Raw genomic sequence first — 17,671 nt, forward strand, 5'->3', positions numbered from 1 at the left:
TTTATTTAAAAGATTGGATGCAAACTATTTGTACTTCAACATATCAGGAAGCTGATTTGTCATCCCCATCTGACACTGAACACATACTGGATGCTGATGGGGACTTTTTTAATATGTCATATTAAATTAAGCGTTCAGTTCTGCATGTTTTGCTCCTACGAATTTAATGATAATATAGCGCATGCTCTCCTCGAGCTCCGAGGATAAGTCGGAGTGCAGCAATACTTTGCTTAGCGCAGGAGGTCTGGAGCGCTGCGGGGTGGAGCTAAGATGATGTGGGATTTCAGGGTAACAGGAGAAGTGACGTGTAGACTCTGTCGTCAGACAACATGCGGTCATTTATAAAGGTTTTAAATCAGGTGCAGTCCGCTAATCCGTGACCTCTGAATTAAACCGAAGCAAAGATAAACGAGTAACGTTTGTTTTAAAAATGTAAGGAATAGAAAGTACAGATACTTGTCTGAAAATGTAATGAGTAGAAATCAGAAGTAGGAAGAAAAATAAGTAATGGAGTAAAGTATAGATACCTAAAAAAATTTACTTAAGTACAGTAACGAAGTATTTGTACTTCGTTACATGGCACCTCTGCACTTGACCAAAGCACTTTACCCTAAATTAAGTTATTCACCCATTCAGACACACACTCATACTTATGTTGATGAGCTACATTGTAGCCCCAGTTGCTGTGGGACTCACTGACAGAAGCGAGGCTGCCGTACAAAGATCTCACCAGGCCTTCTGACCACAATCACTAAGCAAGGACACAACGAAACTGAAAGGGGCTTGAACCAACAACCCCTCGGTTGCAGGGCAATCTCCTGCATCCGATGCCAATGTTGCCCCATGTAATGTAGGAAGTGTGACAAAGTTAAAGGAGAAATGGACCTTGATCCTGCATCACATCACCAATGTGCATCACTGGGTGTCTGGTGAGAAAACAACCATGGCTCATAACAAGCAGTGCTGCCTTTCAGTTTCAAGACTGACCTGGACAAAACAGCTCCTGAAATTTTTAGAAGAGTGAGCTTTCACACAGGGCAGCATGAATGTCTTCACTCCCTGTACACAAGAAAATTGCCAAAAAAGCAAGAAATTCCTGAGTGAGAGTTTTGAGGCTTCTCTGTATGTTGTGGCACTGGATCACAGCTGTAATGTGAACAGGGAGCCAGTAAAAACAAAGCAAGGGAAGGAGCAACAACCAGTATTCCAAGAATGCTCAGCAGAATATAGTGACACCACTGAAGGTGGGGAAGGATTATACCTTCAGGAAGGACATTTAAAAAGGGCTGCTCAAAAGGTGCAAGATGACATCCACCAGGAAAACACTGCATGTGATGAAAACTGAGAGCATTGTCACTCTGGCCCCTCACATGGAAAGAACCTATATAAACATATATGTTTTAATATAGGTTTTGATATAGGTTTTAAATATATGTGACATATATAAAATTGGCCGTTTTCCTATATTATATGTACATATATGTGCATATATGAAATAGCACATATATGTACATATATGTGCATATATGAAATAGCACATATATGTACATATATAAAATTGGCCGTTTTCCTATATTATATGTAAATATATGTACATATATGTGTGTACCTATATCCGTGCATACATGTACCTATATGTGAAGATCATGTGCATACATGTAGCTATATCCGCTGATACGTTTACCTATATCAATCCACACATATATGCACTTGTTTACCTATGTATTAGCAAAATTATAAAAATCCATAGCTACTAGGCAACATAAATAATAGCCCAAAATGCAGAAATTTAACATTATTTATTACTTAAGAACAATCAAAGTACAAGAACAAAAAAATTTACAGAAATACCCCCCAAGAAATTATCTTGTAGATCTTCTCAGCTCTGTGAGCTTTGAATTAATAGATGTGCCTAGCTGCCCTCGGCTGACTGCAGGCCACTTCTTCAATGTAGCATCTAGAGAAGACCAAAAAATATTATTAAAATACCACTTCATCAGGAACCCAAAGTGCTTACTGCTTGCTGCAATTGGACACATATTTTGGATAAAGGGCTCACCATGATAAAAAATATGTCATGTAAACATGTCAATTGAAAGATTCTGATTGGACTCTAAATCTAAAATGAATTCTGATTGGAAACATCACATGCTATTATTCTGAATAAGGCTTGATGCATATGCACTTTGGATTATTTGTTAACATGTAAAGTGATTCAGAGTTTCTAATCCCTCAAATTTTTAATCTGATGTAAGAAACTTTACACATGTAAACATATATCGTTGTCAAAACTGCACTTTTGTAGAATTTTTCCTGCACCCAACCGTACCCAAAATACTTTACAATGGCCTCCCATTGACCCACTCCACTGGCGAGCTGCCATGATAGGTTTACTCAAAGAGAAATAAGGCACGCATTAAAATCAAGCAAATCCATTACCGATAAAGACAAACTAAGGCACAAACACAGGACAGAATGGTTTAAGGGTGAAGGAGGGGTGAATATGATTTTTTATTAACCCTTCAGACGACAACATGCAATGGAGTTATTTGCAACACTATATGTCCTACAAAATAGAGGACAACACACCTTACAGTGCAATACCCCAGAAATGTGGCTTAAGAAGACAAAAGGTAGGATCAAGAAGTGAGCAAACGATGAATTAGTATTATAGGTGCTAAGCAGGTACAGTAAAAATAATGGGTGCCTTACCTTATACAGTCTATGTTGATGCCTAATAAACATTGATACACGTATGCTATGGTTAAAGTGGTGAAATAAAGTCTTTAAAGTTTTGTTTTCCCTTGTCAACGCATTATGCATTTACTCACCAATAATGGCTGCCTTTTTAATTTGGTCAAGGGCGACCAGCTGCTCCCCATCCCCTCTGGTTGGCTTCCCACCTTAAAATAATATTTCAAAATGAAGGTGGAGAAAGTAAGAGTTTTTGTTTTTTAATATACACATCACGTTTTCTTGAGGTACTAAACATAACAGTCATAATTTATTCCACAGACTATGACTAACTTTTTTTCCAAGACAGAAGAGATTAGGAACATTTTATTTTGTACCATTTAGGTTGCTTTTCAGCAAAGTCTCCAGGTCAAAGGTGCCCAGCAGCAGATTCCGCACCATGGCAGTAGCAGAGGTGGCAAGGCGGGCTGCTTTCCATGCTTCTGCCCGACAAAACACTCCAGAGCCCTTTATAACTTCAATCTAAAAAAAATAATTTCAAATCACAATATTCATTTATTGGCAACTTTTAGAAACCTTTTGATGTTTCATATTGATTCTTATGCTTAGTTTCCCAATAGTAAATAGGTTTTATAAATGCAGATTAATGATAAAGATATGAATCAAAATAATCATTGCCCTAAACTTATAACACTAATTGGCTACTACAAAGCACATAATATGTATTACTACATAATATGTTATTCACCTGTGTTTTTGCTGAGGTCTCAGCTCTTGATGCAGTCTTGTTTGAGAAGAAAAACATTGTTAAATTCAACAATTGTAAAACTTCAACAACTTTATGCATGTGGGGCAAGTAAATTATATATTACCACTAACTATCCCAACATAAAAATCCTTATAGCTCAGTTGGAGCCTTAAGTGAAATAAGTACAGAAAAATCTGAGGTATAAAAGGGTTACACACACCTGGGATGTCTCTCCAACGAGCTCAGTCACCATGTGACTCTTTTTAAAGGGCTCGGTCTCCTCTGTGCTCAATCTCCTTTCTGGAATCTTAGAGAAGAAAGAAACATACTGTATTTTCCAGACTATAAGTTGCAGTTTTTTTCATAGTTTGGCCGGGGGTGCGACTTATACTCTGGAGCGACTTGTGTGTGAAATTATTACACATTTTTACCGGTATATCATTACACCTGTTATTTTCAAACCAAACAAACCCACGTAGCGGGTGGAAGAAGACATGGTTTGCGCGGACGAGTGTGCGTGTGAGGAGGGGGGTTTGGGGTAGAAGAGTGGAGCGGAGCGCCAGTTATTTCACTATATGCACGCGCGAAAGCAACAACAAAAAAATGCGACTTATACTCCAGTGTGACTTATATATGTTTTTTTTTTCCTTTATTATGCATTTAATGGCTGGTGCAACTTGTACCCCGGAGCGACTTATAGTCCGGAAAATACGGTAGTAAAACTCTACAACAATTTTTATTCATCCAAGGAAGCCAATAGATTCTTATTTACGGGCTTGGAAAACATTAAACATGTCAATAAATTAAAGTGACATGCAAAAGTAATCAGCGAAAAATAATCAAATCCATACAGTTGTTTAAGTAACCAGTACACTAAATAAATAAATAAAAATGCGAGGGGGTTACCCACCGGTTGCACAAAAGTCAAGGAGGAATCAAGATCTTCCACAGGAGTCCTTCCAGTCTTGTCCATAAAAGAAAAATAAAGTTAGTAACTTCAATACATTAAAGTGCAAATACATGAAATAATTAACACTATAAATTAGCTCAACATCACAATTCTCTACAGCTCTGCCTGAGAAACAATTTTAAAAAACAATGACAATCAGAAGAAATTACCTTTTGAGCAATAATGGAGAGGTCACTTTGAATTTGAGGGATATCTAGAATGAAATTATACCAAGAATAAATGACAATCCTCAAATCAAAATAGCACCCAGCACGTGCGAGGGCCCGTCCATCGCTGCTTGCAGCTTTAATTCTAATTTGAATCTTATGAGTGGCTATGTGAGCACTATCACTACCTCACCAGCTAACAACATAGCATTTATTTTTCCAAACATGTGTTGCAGCCCATAAAATTTCTAAGTTTATACTTCTCTGCCACGAAAAAATCCATCTCCTGAAAAAACCCTGCTAATAATAATAAAATTAGAAAAACTTACGATTGATGATAATGTCTTTCAGACGTTCATTTTCCTTTTTAAGAGTTTGGAGTTCATTCCTCAACTCCTGCAAATTTCTTTGCATTTGGTCGAATTTTCTTTTCTCCCACATCTGTTCGTCCAGGTGTTTTCTAACTTCAGCAGCTGTCTACGGAAAAGAGACAGAGAAAAGAACAAAATTTAATTGTTCTATAACTTCATTTCTAAAATGGATGGTTGATTCTAGGGCTGAACGATATTCACAAGCCCCCAGAGCAAACTGAGGACCACTGCGAGCAACATGTGCACGCTGTCGCCACACACACACACACACACACACACTTCGTTATCTTTAACTTTAGCTTTGTGTGTGGGTTGTGTCTATAACCTCTATGATCTATTATAACATCTATAACGGCGGATAACTCCGCTGTGTTGTTGTTAGCTGTAGCTAACCTGCTCGGCACGTACGGGAAGGGCACATACAAAAGCACTATCAATGCTATGATTAGTTACGTAGCATAAATAGACCGTATCATTGGCTGGACACCTGTCACTCACTGCTACGTTGAAAAACGGTCCTGAAAAGCACATTTTTAGTGTCATTTCTTTGATTAGACTAGGTCTAAATTAAATATTAATTTATGCGTCTATGGTGAATGACATTTTATGTGCTACATAGTTATACTTGTGCACTGAGAATGTGCGAGCAGTGCACACAGGTGCGCAGCTTAGAGGAACACTGTTTGGGACCATTTCGGCTACAAAAAGGAGGATGTTCACCAAAAAGAGGTAACGTTACTTTGCTTGGAGTTTTTGGGAAACGCTGACAATTTGTATGAACACCTAAAACGGCAATTATGATGATGGCCAACAGTGTTTTACTTTTGCACTGTAATGAAGCTTGCTTATTAATTCAATTATTAATATCACGGAATGGTAATTATTGACTTTAGCCTGAATTGATATGGCTCACAATATCGCAATATGTATCGTTGGGGAGAAAATATTGCAATGCATTTTTTCCCCAATATCGTGCAGCCCTTGTTTATTCTGATTGGCTGGGAGGATGTCTAGGAGTCTAGGGCATAAACCTCTCCCCTCGGCTATATGTAACTGGTTGTCAGGCCTCCTTGTACTTATTCCTTACTTAAAACACAATTTGAAATTTCCACATCTTGTATTTCATGTAATGTATGTATGTAATACACCTATCAATGGATGTCATCATTTAGGCTACCTTTTTCTTAGAGGGTGGTATTATGTCCTCTTCATCCCAAATACACTCTTTCTCTTCGCTGGCCCGCTGGTAGGCAAAGAGAAAGAGAGAGAGGGGGGACAAAGTTGCCTACTGGGCTGATGTCATACCTGGTACAGCTACTGGTAAAGCACTTTATTATAAAAGTCTTACTTATCTTTACTGTATTGCAATGTAATAACTCACACTGCTTGCAGACTGCTAGTGTACCTTGTTCTTTGAAGAGCTGTAATCAAGCGTATCCTCCTCCTCCTCCTCCTCCACACCCTCCTCCTCTTCCTCCTCCTCCTCCGCCACCTTCTCCTGCTTCTCGGGACAAAGGGGAAAAATTTCCCTATTGTGCTGCTTTCATACCTTATAACAGCTGCTGTTTTGTAATGAAACAAAACACACAGGATGCAGACTGGTTGTGTACCTTGTTCTTTGAAAGTATGTCATGACCCTCCTGCTTCTCACCCTCCTGGTGCTTTGATTTGGAAGCCCCTCCCTTTTGATTGTCAACCTTGAGTGACAGAGAGACGGACTGACTTTTATCCCAACTCTTATGTTAACTTATGTTACATGACCTTGCACTTGATCATCTTGTCAACAAAGCACATGAAATCATCATAGATAAGACAATTACAAACCTACACACATGCATACACATTAAGGAACAAGAGAGAGAGGGGGAGATAACTTTAAGCATAGCACCAATTGGTGAAGTCAGTTTATGTTACCTTTTTCTTTGAAGCCTTCTCAGTTAGCCCCTGCTGGTCACTGTACTTAGAATTTGGGATGTGAGGACGTTTTGTTTGCCCTTGTGTGTCTTCTTTCTCCATCTCGATCTCACGCAGTTTGATTTTGAGAGTTTTTTCAAATTCTGGTGCAAAGAATAGAAACGTTTTCATGAACTGCAAACGTGTCTAATCAGTTTAACGTTACCAAATCAAACATTAAAAAGTACTTCTTGACTACTTTTCTAAAATCGACCAACTTGGAAAAACATGCATTTGTGACCTTATTTTCAGAAAATGTGGCATTAAGATCGGGATTGCGCTGGTGAAGATATTTTTTTGGACTAAAAAGTGCCCCGTGGCGACCGCTAGGCGGAAAATCCACATCTGGGTCACGTGGTACAATGACATAGTTCGTTGACTTAGCTCCAGCTAAGCTACATAGAGTGCAATGGAGGACACAATGACAAGTTCACATGTGGATTCACAAAGTGATGATTTTAACATGAAATACAGCGCAAGCTTCTGTTACGATTCGACTATATAATAATAAAACATATTTAAGAAGATTAAACGAAATGGGCTGGAATCGGGCTTTATAATCGTGGTTCTGCCAGACAGTTTCTCAGGTAGCTCATCTGATGCTTTCCTTACCGTGTTAGTAGGTTACAGACAGTGATAAGGTTGGCTACTTATTTTACTTTTAATTTCATTTGAATTAGCTTAAGCAGCGTTTATATTTTCTTTATACATAAATTAACTTGCAAATTATGAGGGCAAGGCTTTTAAAGTTTAAATCTTCTGGCAAAGATAAAGAAGATCCTGCAATTTATGGAAGTAAAGCATAATAAAATCCAGAAAGATCAGTAATATGTCAATTAATTATCTGCCACATTCCCATGTAAATATCTGTCTTTGGAGGATGTGTTTTTTAGCACCCCTAGTTCTCTCATTTTTATTCCAAATACAATTTATAATTTGAACCACAGGGCTATTTTTATCTCTATGGTTAAGTATTTTCTCAAGTAGCAACTTTAACTGCTATACTTTCCTGTCTTAAAAGGCAGAACTCTTCTAGTCTAAAAAAAAACTCATTCGTTGAAATGGGGGGGCCTGTTGTTTGAACCCCTTAGGGGCTTTAAAAAACAAAAATGCCTGTCTCTTTTTGCGCTTTATGAAACAAAGTACCCTATATTTAGTGGATGTACAGCTACATTTCTCATGTAAGTTTGCGTAGTTTTAACACAAACATTTATTTTTCATATTGCACCAGTACAGTTAATGAGCAACCTGTACTTGTGTGCTTGTTTGTTCTGTCTAAAATGTTTATTTTGGAATAAAGAGGTTAATATAAAAAATATTTTTTGTCCGATTCATCGATTAATCGAAAAAATAATCGGCCGATTCATCGATTTTTAAAATAATCGTAAGTTGCAGCCCTAATTTTAACCATGTTTTATCCGTCTATTTTTGTTTAAGAAAAGGTAGTTTTGCAAGTAGGAAGTAACGTGTTGCCATGTAAACAGATCAACGCTTGTCAACGAACTACGTCATCGGTCACGTGACACGGCGGCGAAATTTTTTAAGGAGGCTTGAGCTAAAAAGCCTAAAAAATCCAAATTGTCATCGAAATTTTTAATTTTTTTTTTTACTCAGGTCATATTGATATATGAACTTTCTAATATATAGCAACTTGTATGATCTCAGAATCAAGAAGTACTTTAACTCCCAACTGGAGTAAGCTAACATTAGCAAATTAAGTAATGTTAATGTTAGCTCACATATGAGCCTTGCAAGCCGGCATAGCAAGATCCATTTTACACTTTTTCAAGTGCGAGCAAAGCCATTTAATATTGTATAGTCATATAACGTTAACTACATAACATCAGATGAAGTTAGCTTAACTTACTTGCCACTTCAATAATTCTGGCTCGGTGCACCACGGTTGGCGGCCTTTTCTCCATTCCACCAGCTTCTCAGTTTTTTCCTTCCTCTTAAGAAATTCTTTAAATGAAAAATTTCGGACACAGTCGATGGGCAAAATACTATGCGCCCCTCCGTCCTCACCCTCAGTCCATTCTAGAAGAACATAACGGAGCCCTCCCGCTGATATCGCCATTATTGCACCCAACCGCTATCTTTCCGCGCAAAATCAGATGAAGTGGATGATGACGTCATGAAACTACGTGAAGCCGTAGCGGTCAATAGGCTCTATGCACAGCTCCACTACTTCCTGAATTTAATGCAGCTCCTTTGTTTCCTGTCTTTCATGATTGGATGCACTGATTAATCCAGGTGTGTATGACCTAAGTAACTGGCCAGACACACCTGGATTAATCAGTTCGTCCAGTAATGAAAGACAGGAAACAAAGGAGCTGCCTTAAATTCAGGAAGTAGTGGAGCTGTGCATAGAGCCCATTGGGGTGATTCTCTGAATTGGGCCCTTGGCCTCATTCTTTTTTTTTTTTCTTTTTTTTTTTAAATCAAATAGTTATATTTCTGATCTTTTCATGTGATAGTGGATTAGTCAAACCTTTTAGAAAATATGTTTTCCCACCTCAGGCATGAAATTCTAATCGTTATTTAGTGTTTTTTCTTAGTGAAAATTGTTTTTGAGTTCAACCCCGTCACAGACAAGTTGGACCCTGTGTGAATATGAATTTAAAAGATTTTCAAGTACATTCATGTAGAAGGTTTTTAATGACATGTCCCTTGTTTGATATAATTTATTGCATGTAGAATTTTATTTTTAAATACCCACCATTTGAATACCAAATCAGGTCATGAAAACAGTATCTTGGTTTTCATATATTTTCAAAAAATATGAATTAAAAATATGCATTAGGATTTAATCAGGCTTTCATGTTTTTTCCAACTGTCCTGTAAATTCTACACACAGCAAAACAAACATTGATCTAATTTGTCTTTTTATAACAAAAATATTATTTAAAAACTATCAAATAACAGGGTTGAACTCAGCATAACAGGGTTGAAAATGATAACAGGGTTGAAGTAATGATCATAATATCAATATAGTTTGGATTTTTTTCCCCTGTAAAATGAAAGATATCACATTATTTGATTAAATGTTTTAAAAACAAACATTTTGTATATCCATCCATCCATTCTCATCCATTTATCCATAATCGCAGGGGGCAGCAGGTCCAGCAGGGGACCTTAAACTTCCCTTTCCCAAGCCACACCAACCAGCTCCCATGCCAGTGTCGAGATAGACAGTGCCCCTGAGCTAAAATGAGTTTGACAGCCCTGGGCTTAAGGATACGCAGACAGCAGTTGTACAGTCCCTGAAAAATATAGGGATATATCATAGTATAGGTATGCACCTTCAAAAGTTATGGCTGCAAACTGCCATAAAACGTAAAGAAGAAGAAGAAGAAGAAGAAGAAGGTAGCATCAGAAGAAGGTAGCAGCACAAGAAGGTAGCAGCAAGCTGATTGGGGAGCAAGCTGTCAGTCTTTGAAGAGAATGTATTATGCAGTGATTAGGTCAAACATAGATTATGGTAGTATAGTTTATAGCTCTGCGAATAAAACCTTACTTAATAAGATAGAAGTTATACAAAATCAGGCATTCAAAATAAAAATTGCAAAAAGAATATCTAATCATGTGTCAGTATTTACAACTGAAGTATTAGCTATCATATTAGCACTACAGTGGATCGAAGAAGTTCAACCACTAAGAACTGTAATATGTACAGACTCAATGGCTACGCTAAATAGTCTTCTAAGTGGAAAATCTGAAACTAGGCAAGATTTAATATTTGAAGTATTGCAAAGTCTATTTAGAATAAGGCAGTTAAAAATACTAGTATACTTTCTCTGGGTGCCAGCACATGTGGGTGTAGATGGAAATGAGAAAGCGGACAAGCTTGCAAAGAAAGCATTAAATCATCAGCAAATAGAAATGAATGTATTTTTAAGTAAATCAGAAATTAAAATATTGATAACAATTGAAACTCGAAAGAAATGGCAAACGATATGGAATAATGAGTCAAAATGAAGATATTTATATCAGATTCAAAAGTTGGAAAGGAGAGGAAAAGATATGGAAATAGGAAAAAAGATATAATTATCAAGGCTAAGAATAGGTCACACAGCATTAAACTACAGTCTTTTTAAAATAGGGAAACATGAAACAGGAAATTGTGATAAATGTGGAGATCCAGAAACAGTACAACATATTATTTTTGAGTGTAATGCGTATGTAAGGGAGAAAGTGAAGTTCATACAAGAGTTGAGATAAATAGGGATTAATGGGAATTCAATAAAAGCATTGTTAGGAAACGAGATAAGACAAACAAGAGTTAATGAAATATTATTCAAATATCTAAAAGATACAGGAACAATTAATAGGATTTAGTTATAGGATTCTTTTTTTTTCTTTTTTTCTTTTGGGTATAGCGCAGTCTTCCAAAATTGTGCACTCCACACTCCAGATCAGTAGGTGGCGGAAATGCGCTTTTTACGTTGGCCTGCCAATCCGCCATAAAACAACAGAAGAAGAAGAAGGTAGCAGCAGAGCGGAGAAAAGCCTGCAAGTATAACGGTAAATAACGTAAAGGAAATAAGACGCCTTTAAAGAAAAGTAGTACATATGGATCCATTACGTTACAAAAGGTACCTCGTTGACGACGAAGCACCTGTTCCAGAAAGAACAGAGAGAAGACGTAAACGAAAGTAAGTATTAACAAAACGTGCTAGAAGCTAGCTTGCTAAGTTAAAGAGCTAATTACCAGCTAAAGTTACAGATCATTTCTTATACTATTTAAACGTATGTGGCATAATTTCCAAATTAATTGTAAAACATTTATAGTTTTAATCAATCAGCCATTTTTATCCTATTATATTGAGTGATGCATGAAGTGTTTTAACATTAACACAACTTTTTTGTTAGGCACTTTTCTGAAGATATTGGTGATGATGAAGAAGCTGTGGCCTCTTCTTCTACAACTCCGTAAGTAGAAAACACGCACACACATTAGGGGTGGGAATCTCTGGGCATTTACGATTCTGACGACTGCGATTCGATTATAAGATGATTATCAATGCATCTTGATGAATACATTTTTTCCAATACAGAATTTTATCAGCGACTGCGTTGTACTTTTAAAGCAAAATATTTGTAATGATTCACGATTAATTTACTCCCAATAATATTTATTTATACAACAATTGGAAGCATTTTAGCAAGTCAAATCAGATAAAAAATAAAATTTTGTTGAGCCAAAAATCATACAAAGCTTTTGTACTGCTTTCATACAAGCATGTGACATTCTGAATAACTTATTAATTGCACTTAAATTAAATAAATAATATAAATTGCACATATGCAATAATAAATAAGAGTCTACAACGTCTGATTTTAGAATATATAACATATGAATTGCTCAGATAAAAACCCTGGTTTTCAACAACCGAGTAAGGACGCAAATCCCTGGCACTAAATATTGCAATCGAATGTGTAATTCTCTTAGCCTTTTCTTCCTCCGGGTGGAAGCTTTGACATCGCTTGCTTCATTGTCGTCTGGTTCGCAGCTAACGTTACAACCGGCAGCTTTTTTCTTCTTCCGGGAGGTAGTTTGACACAACTTGCGTACAGCATAGCTCTTGTCCAACTAACGCTTCGCTTGGTTTTCATAGAATCCAAAGTGCTTCCATACAGTTGCTTTTAATCCTGAGGGAGCAGGTCGAACTTCCTGCTGAGCCATCTCTCGTGTGGTGAGTGTGTGCATGCAGACCGTCCGTGTTCTGCAGTCGCGCACTTACGAGTTCCGTCTTTTGCGTTCCGTCAGCATTACGTTAGAAAGAAAATTATATAATCGATGCTTGATGTTTAATCGATTCAGAATCTTGCATGTCCGAATTGCGATGCATCTAATAATCTTTTTTTTCCCCAACCCCTAACACATGTAGCCATAACTTTACATATTTCATTTTTATGTATTTTTATTTTAGGAATCTCACCCAAGAGGACAGTCAGGATGACCTGGTGTCTACAGCTTCTGATGACATAGTAAGTTACAAAAAATAGCAAAAATATTCAAATTAGGTATTTTTTTTGTTTGTTTTTGTTTTTGTGTATGCACACTAGTTACTGTAAATCATCATAAGATAATTCCACAACACAAACTTCCACTTTGCTTAAAGTGGAGTACAAATTGAAAATTAGGGATGCACGACAGTATCGGAACGACATCGGTTTCGGCCGATAAAAGCTTAAAATGACCATCATCGGCATCGGCAGATATGAACATTTCTCCCGATAAGTCTGGCCGATAAGGTCACGTGTTGACTGTACGCACATGATGACCGAAATGTATTACAAATTAAAGAGCTTAATGACAAAATCATTGAATGAATTGCTATTGGCAACTAGCCGTTTAGCGAGGTGGAAGGCGTTAGCTTCCACAGGCTAATGATGTATCTATAGCTACGGTATGTTATTGATATAATGTTAACTATCCGGCGCTACTTTTCTGAACTCCAGTGTTGTTGCCAATCACATTGAGAAGCTCCTCTCCGACGCTAGTCATATTAGATTCATATTAGTCATGTCTTGTTTTGCCTGTCAAGACCTCCCTCTTAAAAAAGCTGCTCTACGCTCACACGAATGCTACAGCTCTCACACAGCAACTGCATTTGTATCCATGTTTCACAGTTTTTTTGGAAGATGGAAAATAATGGGAGCGAGTGCTTGTCGTTTTACGCGAAAATGCCCGTAACATGGCTAAATCTAAGCGGCTTTCACACCGCAGCTGGCCGTGCACGGCACTTCTTTTTCTTCTTCCTCTTCTTCTTCTTTGTGAGTTTGTTGCATTAAAAATGTTGCATTACCGCCACCTACTTTACCATTATACAACAAAACAAACCAGCTGGGGTTTTTCAGCCTGTCTATGCTTTAAGCACATCCTAAGGACTGCGGTCTGGACTACATTATACAACTCACTGTTGTTACAGTTTGCAGCTCAAAAAATATATATACAGTAGAACTTATTTGTAAATGTTTTACATAAAAATTAAATGTAACACTGATAAATAATTTACTTATTTTGCAGAGGTGAATGGCTATATTTACATTTGTGAAATAATTGATTTAGTTTTTTAGAATCGAATGCTTGTTTAATATGTATCTACAACAAATGAGTAATAGTATACAAGCAGAAAATGAGAGACTGGGCTTCCTCTTGAATGAAATAAAAAGAGGTGTAAATATCGACATCGGCCAAAAAGAGTTTGAACATATCGACTATCGGCCAAAATCCAATATCGTGCATCCCTATTGAAAATACCATATTACTTTGTCCTTTCCATATTGCAGCGATACCCATGTTTTTGTCTTTGTTCTGCATTATCACTTTCAATTGGCCATATACAAAACTTCAAATGCAGGTGGTTACCAACCACATGAAATGGTATGTTTTTATGAGTCCGTGCAAATTTGGTATTGCTAATCCAATGTTTTAAATTCACAGATGAACCAACCCATACCTGGACCTAGCTCTTTACCCGGGGAGCCAGTAGAGGAACATCTAGAAGACCCCACAAGTCAAACTTTAGACCAGGAACCAACAAAAGAACAGGTGGAACTCCTGCTGCTTGCTTTAAAACTCAAACACGGATTGACAAATAGAGCCTTGGAGGACATCATGCATCTTATCAACTTTAGTGCTGGTCCTGGTGGGGAAGTGGTTAGTGGCTCAAAGTACCTTTTCTATAAAGCATTTGATTCAGTGAAAGACATATTAGAAGTACATTATGTATGCAAGATTTGCAATGTAAGCGTGCAGGAAGGTCCCTTTAATGTCACGTGCCCTGTCTGTGACCAGGACACACCAAAAGTGCATGCACAAAAAGACCAGTGTTTTTTGTACTTGCCACTAAAATACCAAATTAAAAAAACTGCTTGAGGACCACCAATTAGGGAAACACCTGGAACACCGTTTTGAGAAGAAGGATGCTTCCATCAAAGATATATACGATGGACATTTATACAAAAAACAATCACACCTTGCATCCCCAGACAACATATCTCTGACATTCAACTGTGACGGAGTGCCAGTGCACAAATCAAACACAAAAAGTTTGTGGCCAATTTTGTGTACTATGAATGAACTGCCAATACAACTACGTGCAAAACATGTTATGCTTTGTGGCCTGTGGTTTGGTCAAAACAAACCAAATATGAACACGTACATGAAGCCATTTGTCGATGAATCCATAGAGTTGTACTCTGATGGTCTTATATGGCAAAGGGAAAGTGGGGAAGTTGTAACAAGTAAAGTAGTTGTTACTACCATGGTGGCAGATTCAGTTGCTCGGCCACTGATTCAGAACTTTAAACAGTTTAATGGCGAGTTTGGATGTTCTTTTTGTATGCAGAAAGGAACAAGTGTGTTAAAACGCAGGGGACGTGTAAGGGCATATCCCTATGAAAAAACAGATTTGAGGAATCCCTCCCAGACTGATGATCTGGTGGAAGAAGCGATTGCTGGAAACCCCACTAAGGGAGTGAAAGGGCCTAGCATTTTGTCTTGCCTACCTGATTTTAATATCATTGATGGCTGTGTTCCAGATTATATGCACAGTGTGCTGCTGGGTGTAGCAAGAAGCATCACCACTCTGTGGTTTAATTCTGAAAACCACCAATCACCATGGTATATCGGACGCTCAACAGAACAGATTGATGACATTTTAACTTCTATTAAACCCCCCTGTAATGTTTCCCGTGTTCCCCGCTCAGTGAAAGAGAAAAAGTTCTGGAAGGCACACGAGTGGAGCATGTGGTTGTTTTATTACAGCATACCAACATTGAAAGAGGTCTTGCCTGAAAAATATCTGAAGCACTGGTTTAAGTTGGTAAAGGGGGTTTCTCTTCTACTTGGTGAGAATATATCAACACTGCACTTATCAGAATCTGAGGGGTTGCTAACAGAGTTTGTTCAGGAAATGGAGACCCTTTATGGGATCAATAATGTCACTTTCAATGTACATTTGTGCCTTCATCTGCCCAATACTGTGAGAAACTGGGGTCCCCTCTGGGCACAGTCTGCATTTGTGTTTGAGTCATACAATGGGATCCTTTTAGATATGATAAAGAGCAGCCAGGGAGTTTCTCTGCAGATAATGAAAACAGTTTGGCTACAGGTTGCATTTCCATCATTTTCCCAAAAAAACATGGTGGCAGCTTCTGATGATTACTTAGCTCTCTTAGAGTCTTTTTCAGTTGAGAAAAAAATGGTGCGGGAAGTAAGTCGCTCTCATGGTGTTACATCTCTGGGTAGGCCTAAGATTTGTATGATCAGAAATGATGATTTTCTGGCATTGAATAGCATCAGCAACCTTGAAAATAGAGTCACTGTGAAGTATTTTAGCAGAGTAGTTGTTAATGCTGAAATAGTTCATTCACAAAACTACTCGCGGACTTTTCGGAGAAACTCATACACTGTCATTCTTTCTGATCGAGAGGAAAGTATTTTCTCTGTGAAGACATTTATTGTCTGTGATCTGGGGCAGGGGGAGACATGTTATGCAGTGGGGAAGTACTACCAAAAAGTGAAACAAGACATCTGCAGTCAATTTAAGAATCCTTGTTATTTCATCCCTGTAAGAAAAAGTATTGGGCCTTTAGTTGCTGTACAAGCATCTCAGATAAAAGAAAAGTGTCTGTTCATTAAAACTGTGAACAGAAATGTTGACATTGTCTTCAAATTCATTAACCACAGTGAAATGCTCAGATAGATGTGGGATGATGATTACTTGAATGTATGTTCTATGTACTTTCTTTTTTTGTCATACATTTAGACTCTAATGACCTTTCTGCAAAATTCATCTATAAAATGCATCAAAACAATACAGAAAACATTTCATTTTGCATTGCATTTGGTGGATGTAATGGTGAATTTGTGGATATGTGTGAGCTGTAATGTGAATCTGGAAGTGACTTGAAATGGGGGGGCGGGCCCTTGATTTACAAAATAAAAAAATGACAAACCGTTTTGCTATACATTCTCTTCTTTTCCACTATCTTTACAGAAGAATTGACCTAGTAAATGTTTCAGGAAAACATGTAGACATCATAGCTTTCCATTTCCTCTCACTTTTCTCACAATTGTTAAATTCCATAACATGCCAATTACAAGAGATACCAATTTCATGTGTTCGCACATACATAAGTCCTTGCATAATTTTTGCCTTGATTATAGTAAATTAGCTAGTCATCATGTATGACAGTTGCCAAAGTGAGATATGAGCTACAAAATGACCAGATCCTGTCAACATCTTGCATACACATACTGTATAGGGCTTATATGTGAATATAAAGAGGCAATACCGGAGACCTATGGCCTGTATATGCACCTCAATTTTGCATATCCAGCATATAAATGCATATATATTATCATATATGTGGATATATGCCCCTCAAGTTAGCCTATATGCAGCATATATGCATATATATATAATCATATTTGCATATATGCACCTCAATCTAGCCTATATGCAGCATATATGTACATATATATGCAAATATATGCACATATATGCACCTCAATCTAGCCTATATGCAGCATATATGTGCATATATATTATCATGTATGCACATATATGCTGTATATATGCGCATATATGAAACCTATATGCGTCATATATGCGCATATATACAGCATATATGTGCATACATGAATATATATATGCACATATATGACGCATATAGGTTTCATATATGCGCATATATACAGCATATATGTGCATACATGAATATATATATGCACATATATGACGCATATAGGTTTCATATATGCGCATATATACAG

General features: G+C 37.4%; 2 protein-coding genes across 4 annotated transcripts; one reads left to right on the top strand and one right to left on the bottom strand.

Moving 5' to 3' along the window:
- Positions 1-1,860: 1,860 nt before the first annotated feature.
- LOC119797589 lies at positions 1,861-8,804 on the bottom strand. The gene is made up of 14 exons (XM_038306731.1): positions 8,750-8,804; positions 6,844-6,986; positions 6,540-6,626; positions 6,107-6,172; positions 4,888-5,035; positions 4,562-4,605; positions 4,353-4,406; positions 3,663-3,749; positions 3,443-3,478; positions 3,072-3,216; positions 2,832-2,903; positions 2,713-2,734; positions 2,590-2,617; positions 1,861-1,957 (listed from the first exon to the last, which is right to left on the bottom strand). The coding sequence occupies exons 1-14, from the start codon at positions 8,802-8,804 to the stop codon at positions 1,946-1,948; spliced, it is 999 nt and encodes a 332-aa protein (XP_038162659.1). The 3' UTR covers positions 1,861-1,945.
- Positions 8,805-11,327: 2,523 nt separating this feature from the next.
- LOC119797564 lies at positions 11,328-16,861 on the top strand. 3 transcript variants are annotated; one of them, XM_038306684.1, is made up of 4 exons: positions 11,328-11,537; positions 11,755-11,814; positions 12,816-12,873; positions 14,333-16,854. In XM_038306684.1, the coding sequence occupies exons 1-4, from the start codon at positions 11,455-11,457 to the stop codon at positions 14,765-14,767; spliced, it is 636 nt and encodes a 211-aa protein (XP_038162612.1). In that variant the 5' UTR covers positions 11,328-11,454; the 3' UTR covers positions 14,768-16,854. The 3 variants fall into 3 exon arrangements, with proteins under 3 accessions (XP_038162612.1, XP_038162610.1, XP_038162611.1); XM_038306682.1 differs by having other exon boundaries at positions 11,330-11,537; positions 14,333-16,861; XM_038306683.1 differs by lacking the exon at positions 11,755-11,814 and having other exon boundaries at positions 11,330-11,537; positions 14,333-16,861.
- Positions 16,862-17,671: the final 810 nt, after the last annotated feature.

The sequence above is a fragment of the Cyprinodon tularosa genome, unplaced genomic scaffold (assembly GCF_016077235.1).
Source record: "Cyprinodon tularosa strain WSP-4 unplaced genomic scaffold, ASM1607723v1 ctg59, whole genome shotgun sequence".
Classification (NCBI taxonomy): Eukaryota; Metazoa; Chordata; class Actinopteri; order Cyprinodontiformes; family Cyprinodontidae; genus Cyprinodon; species Cyprinodon tularosa.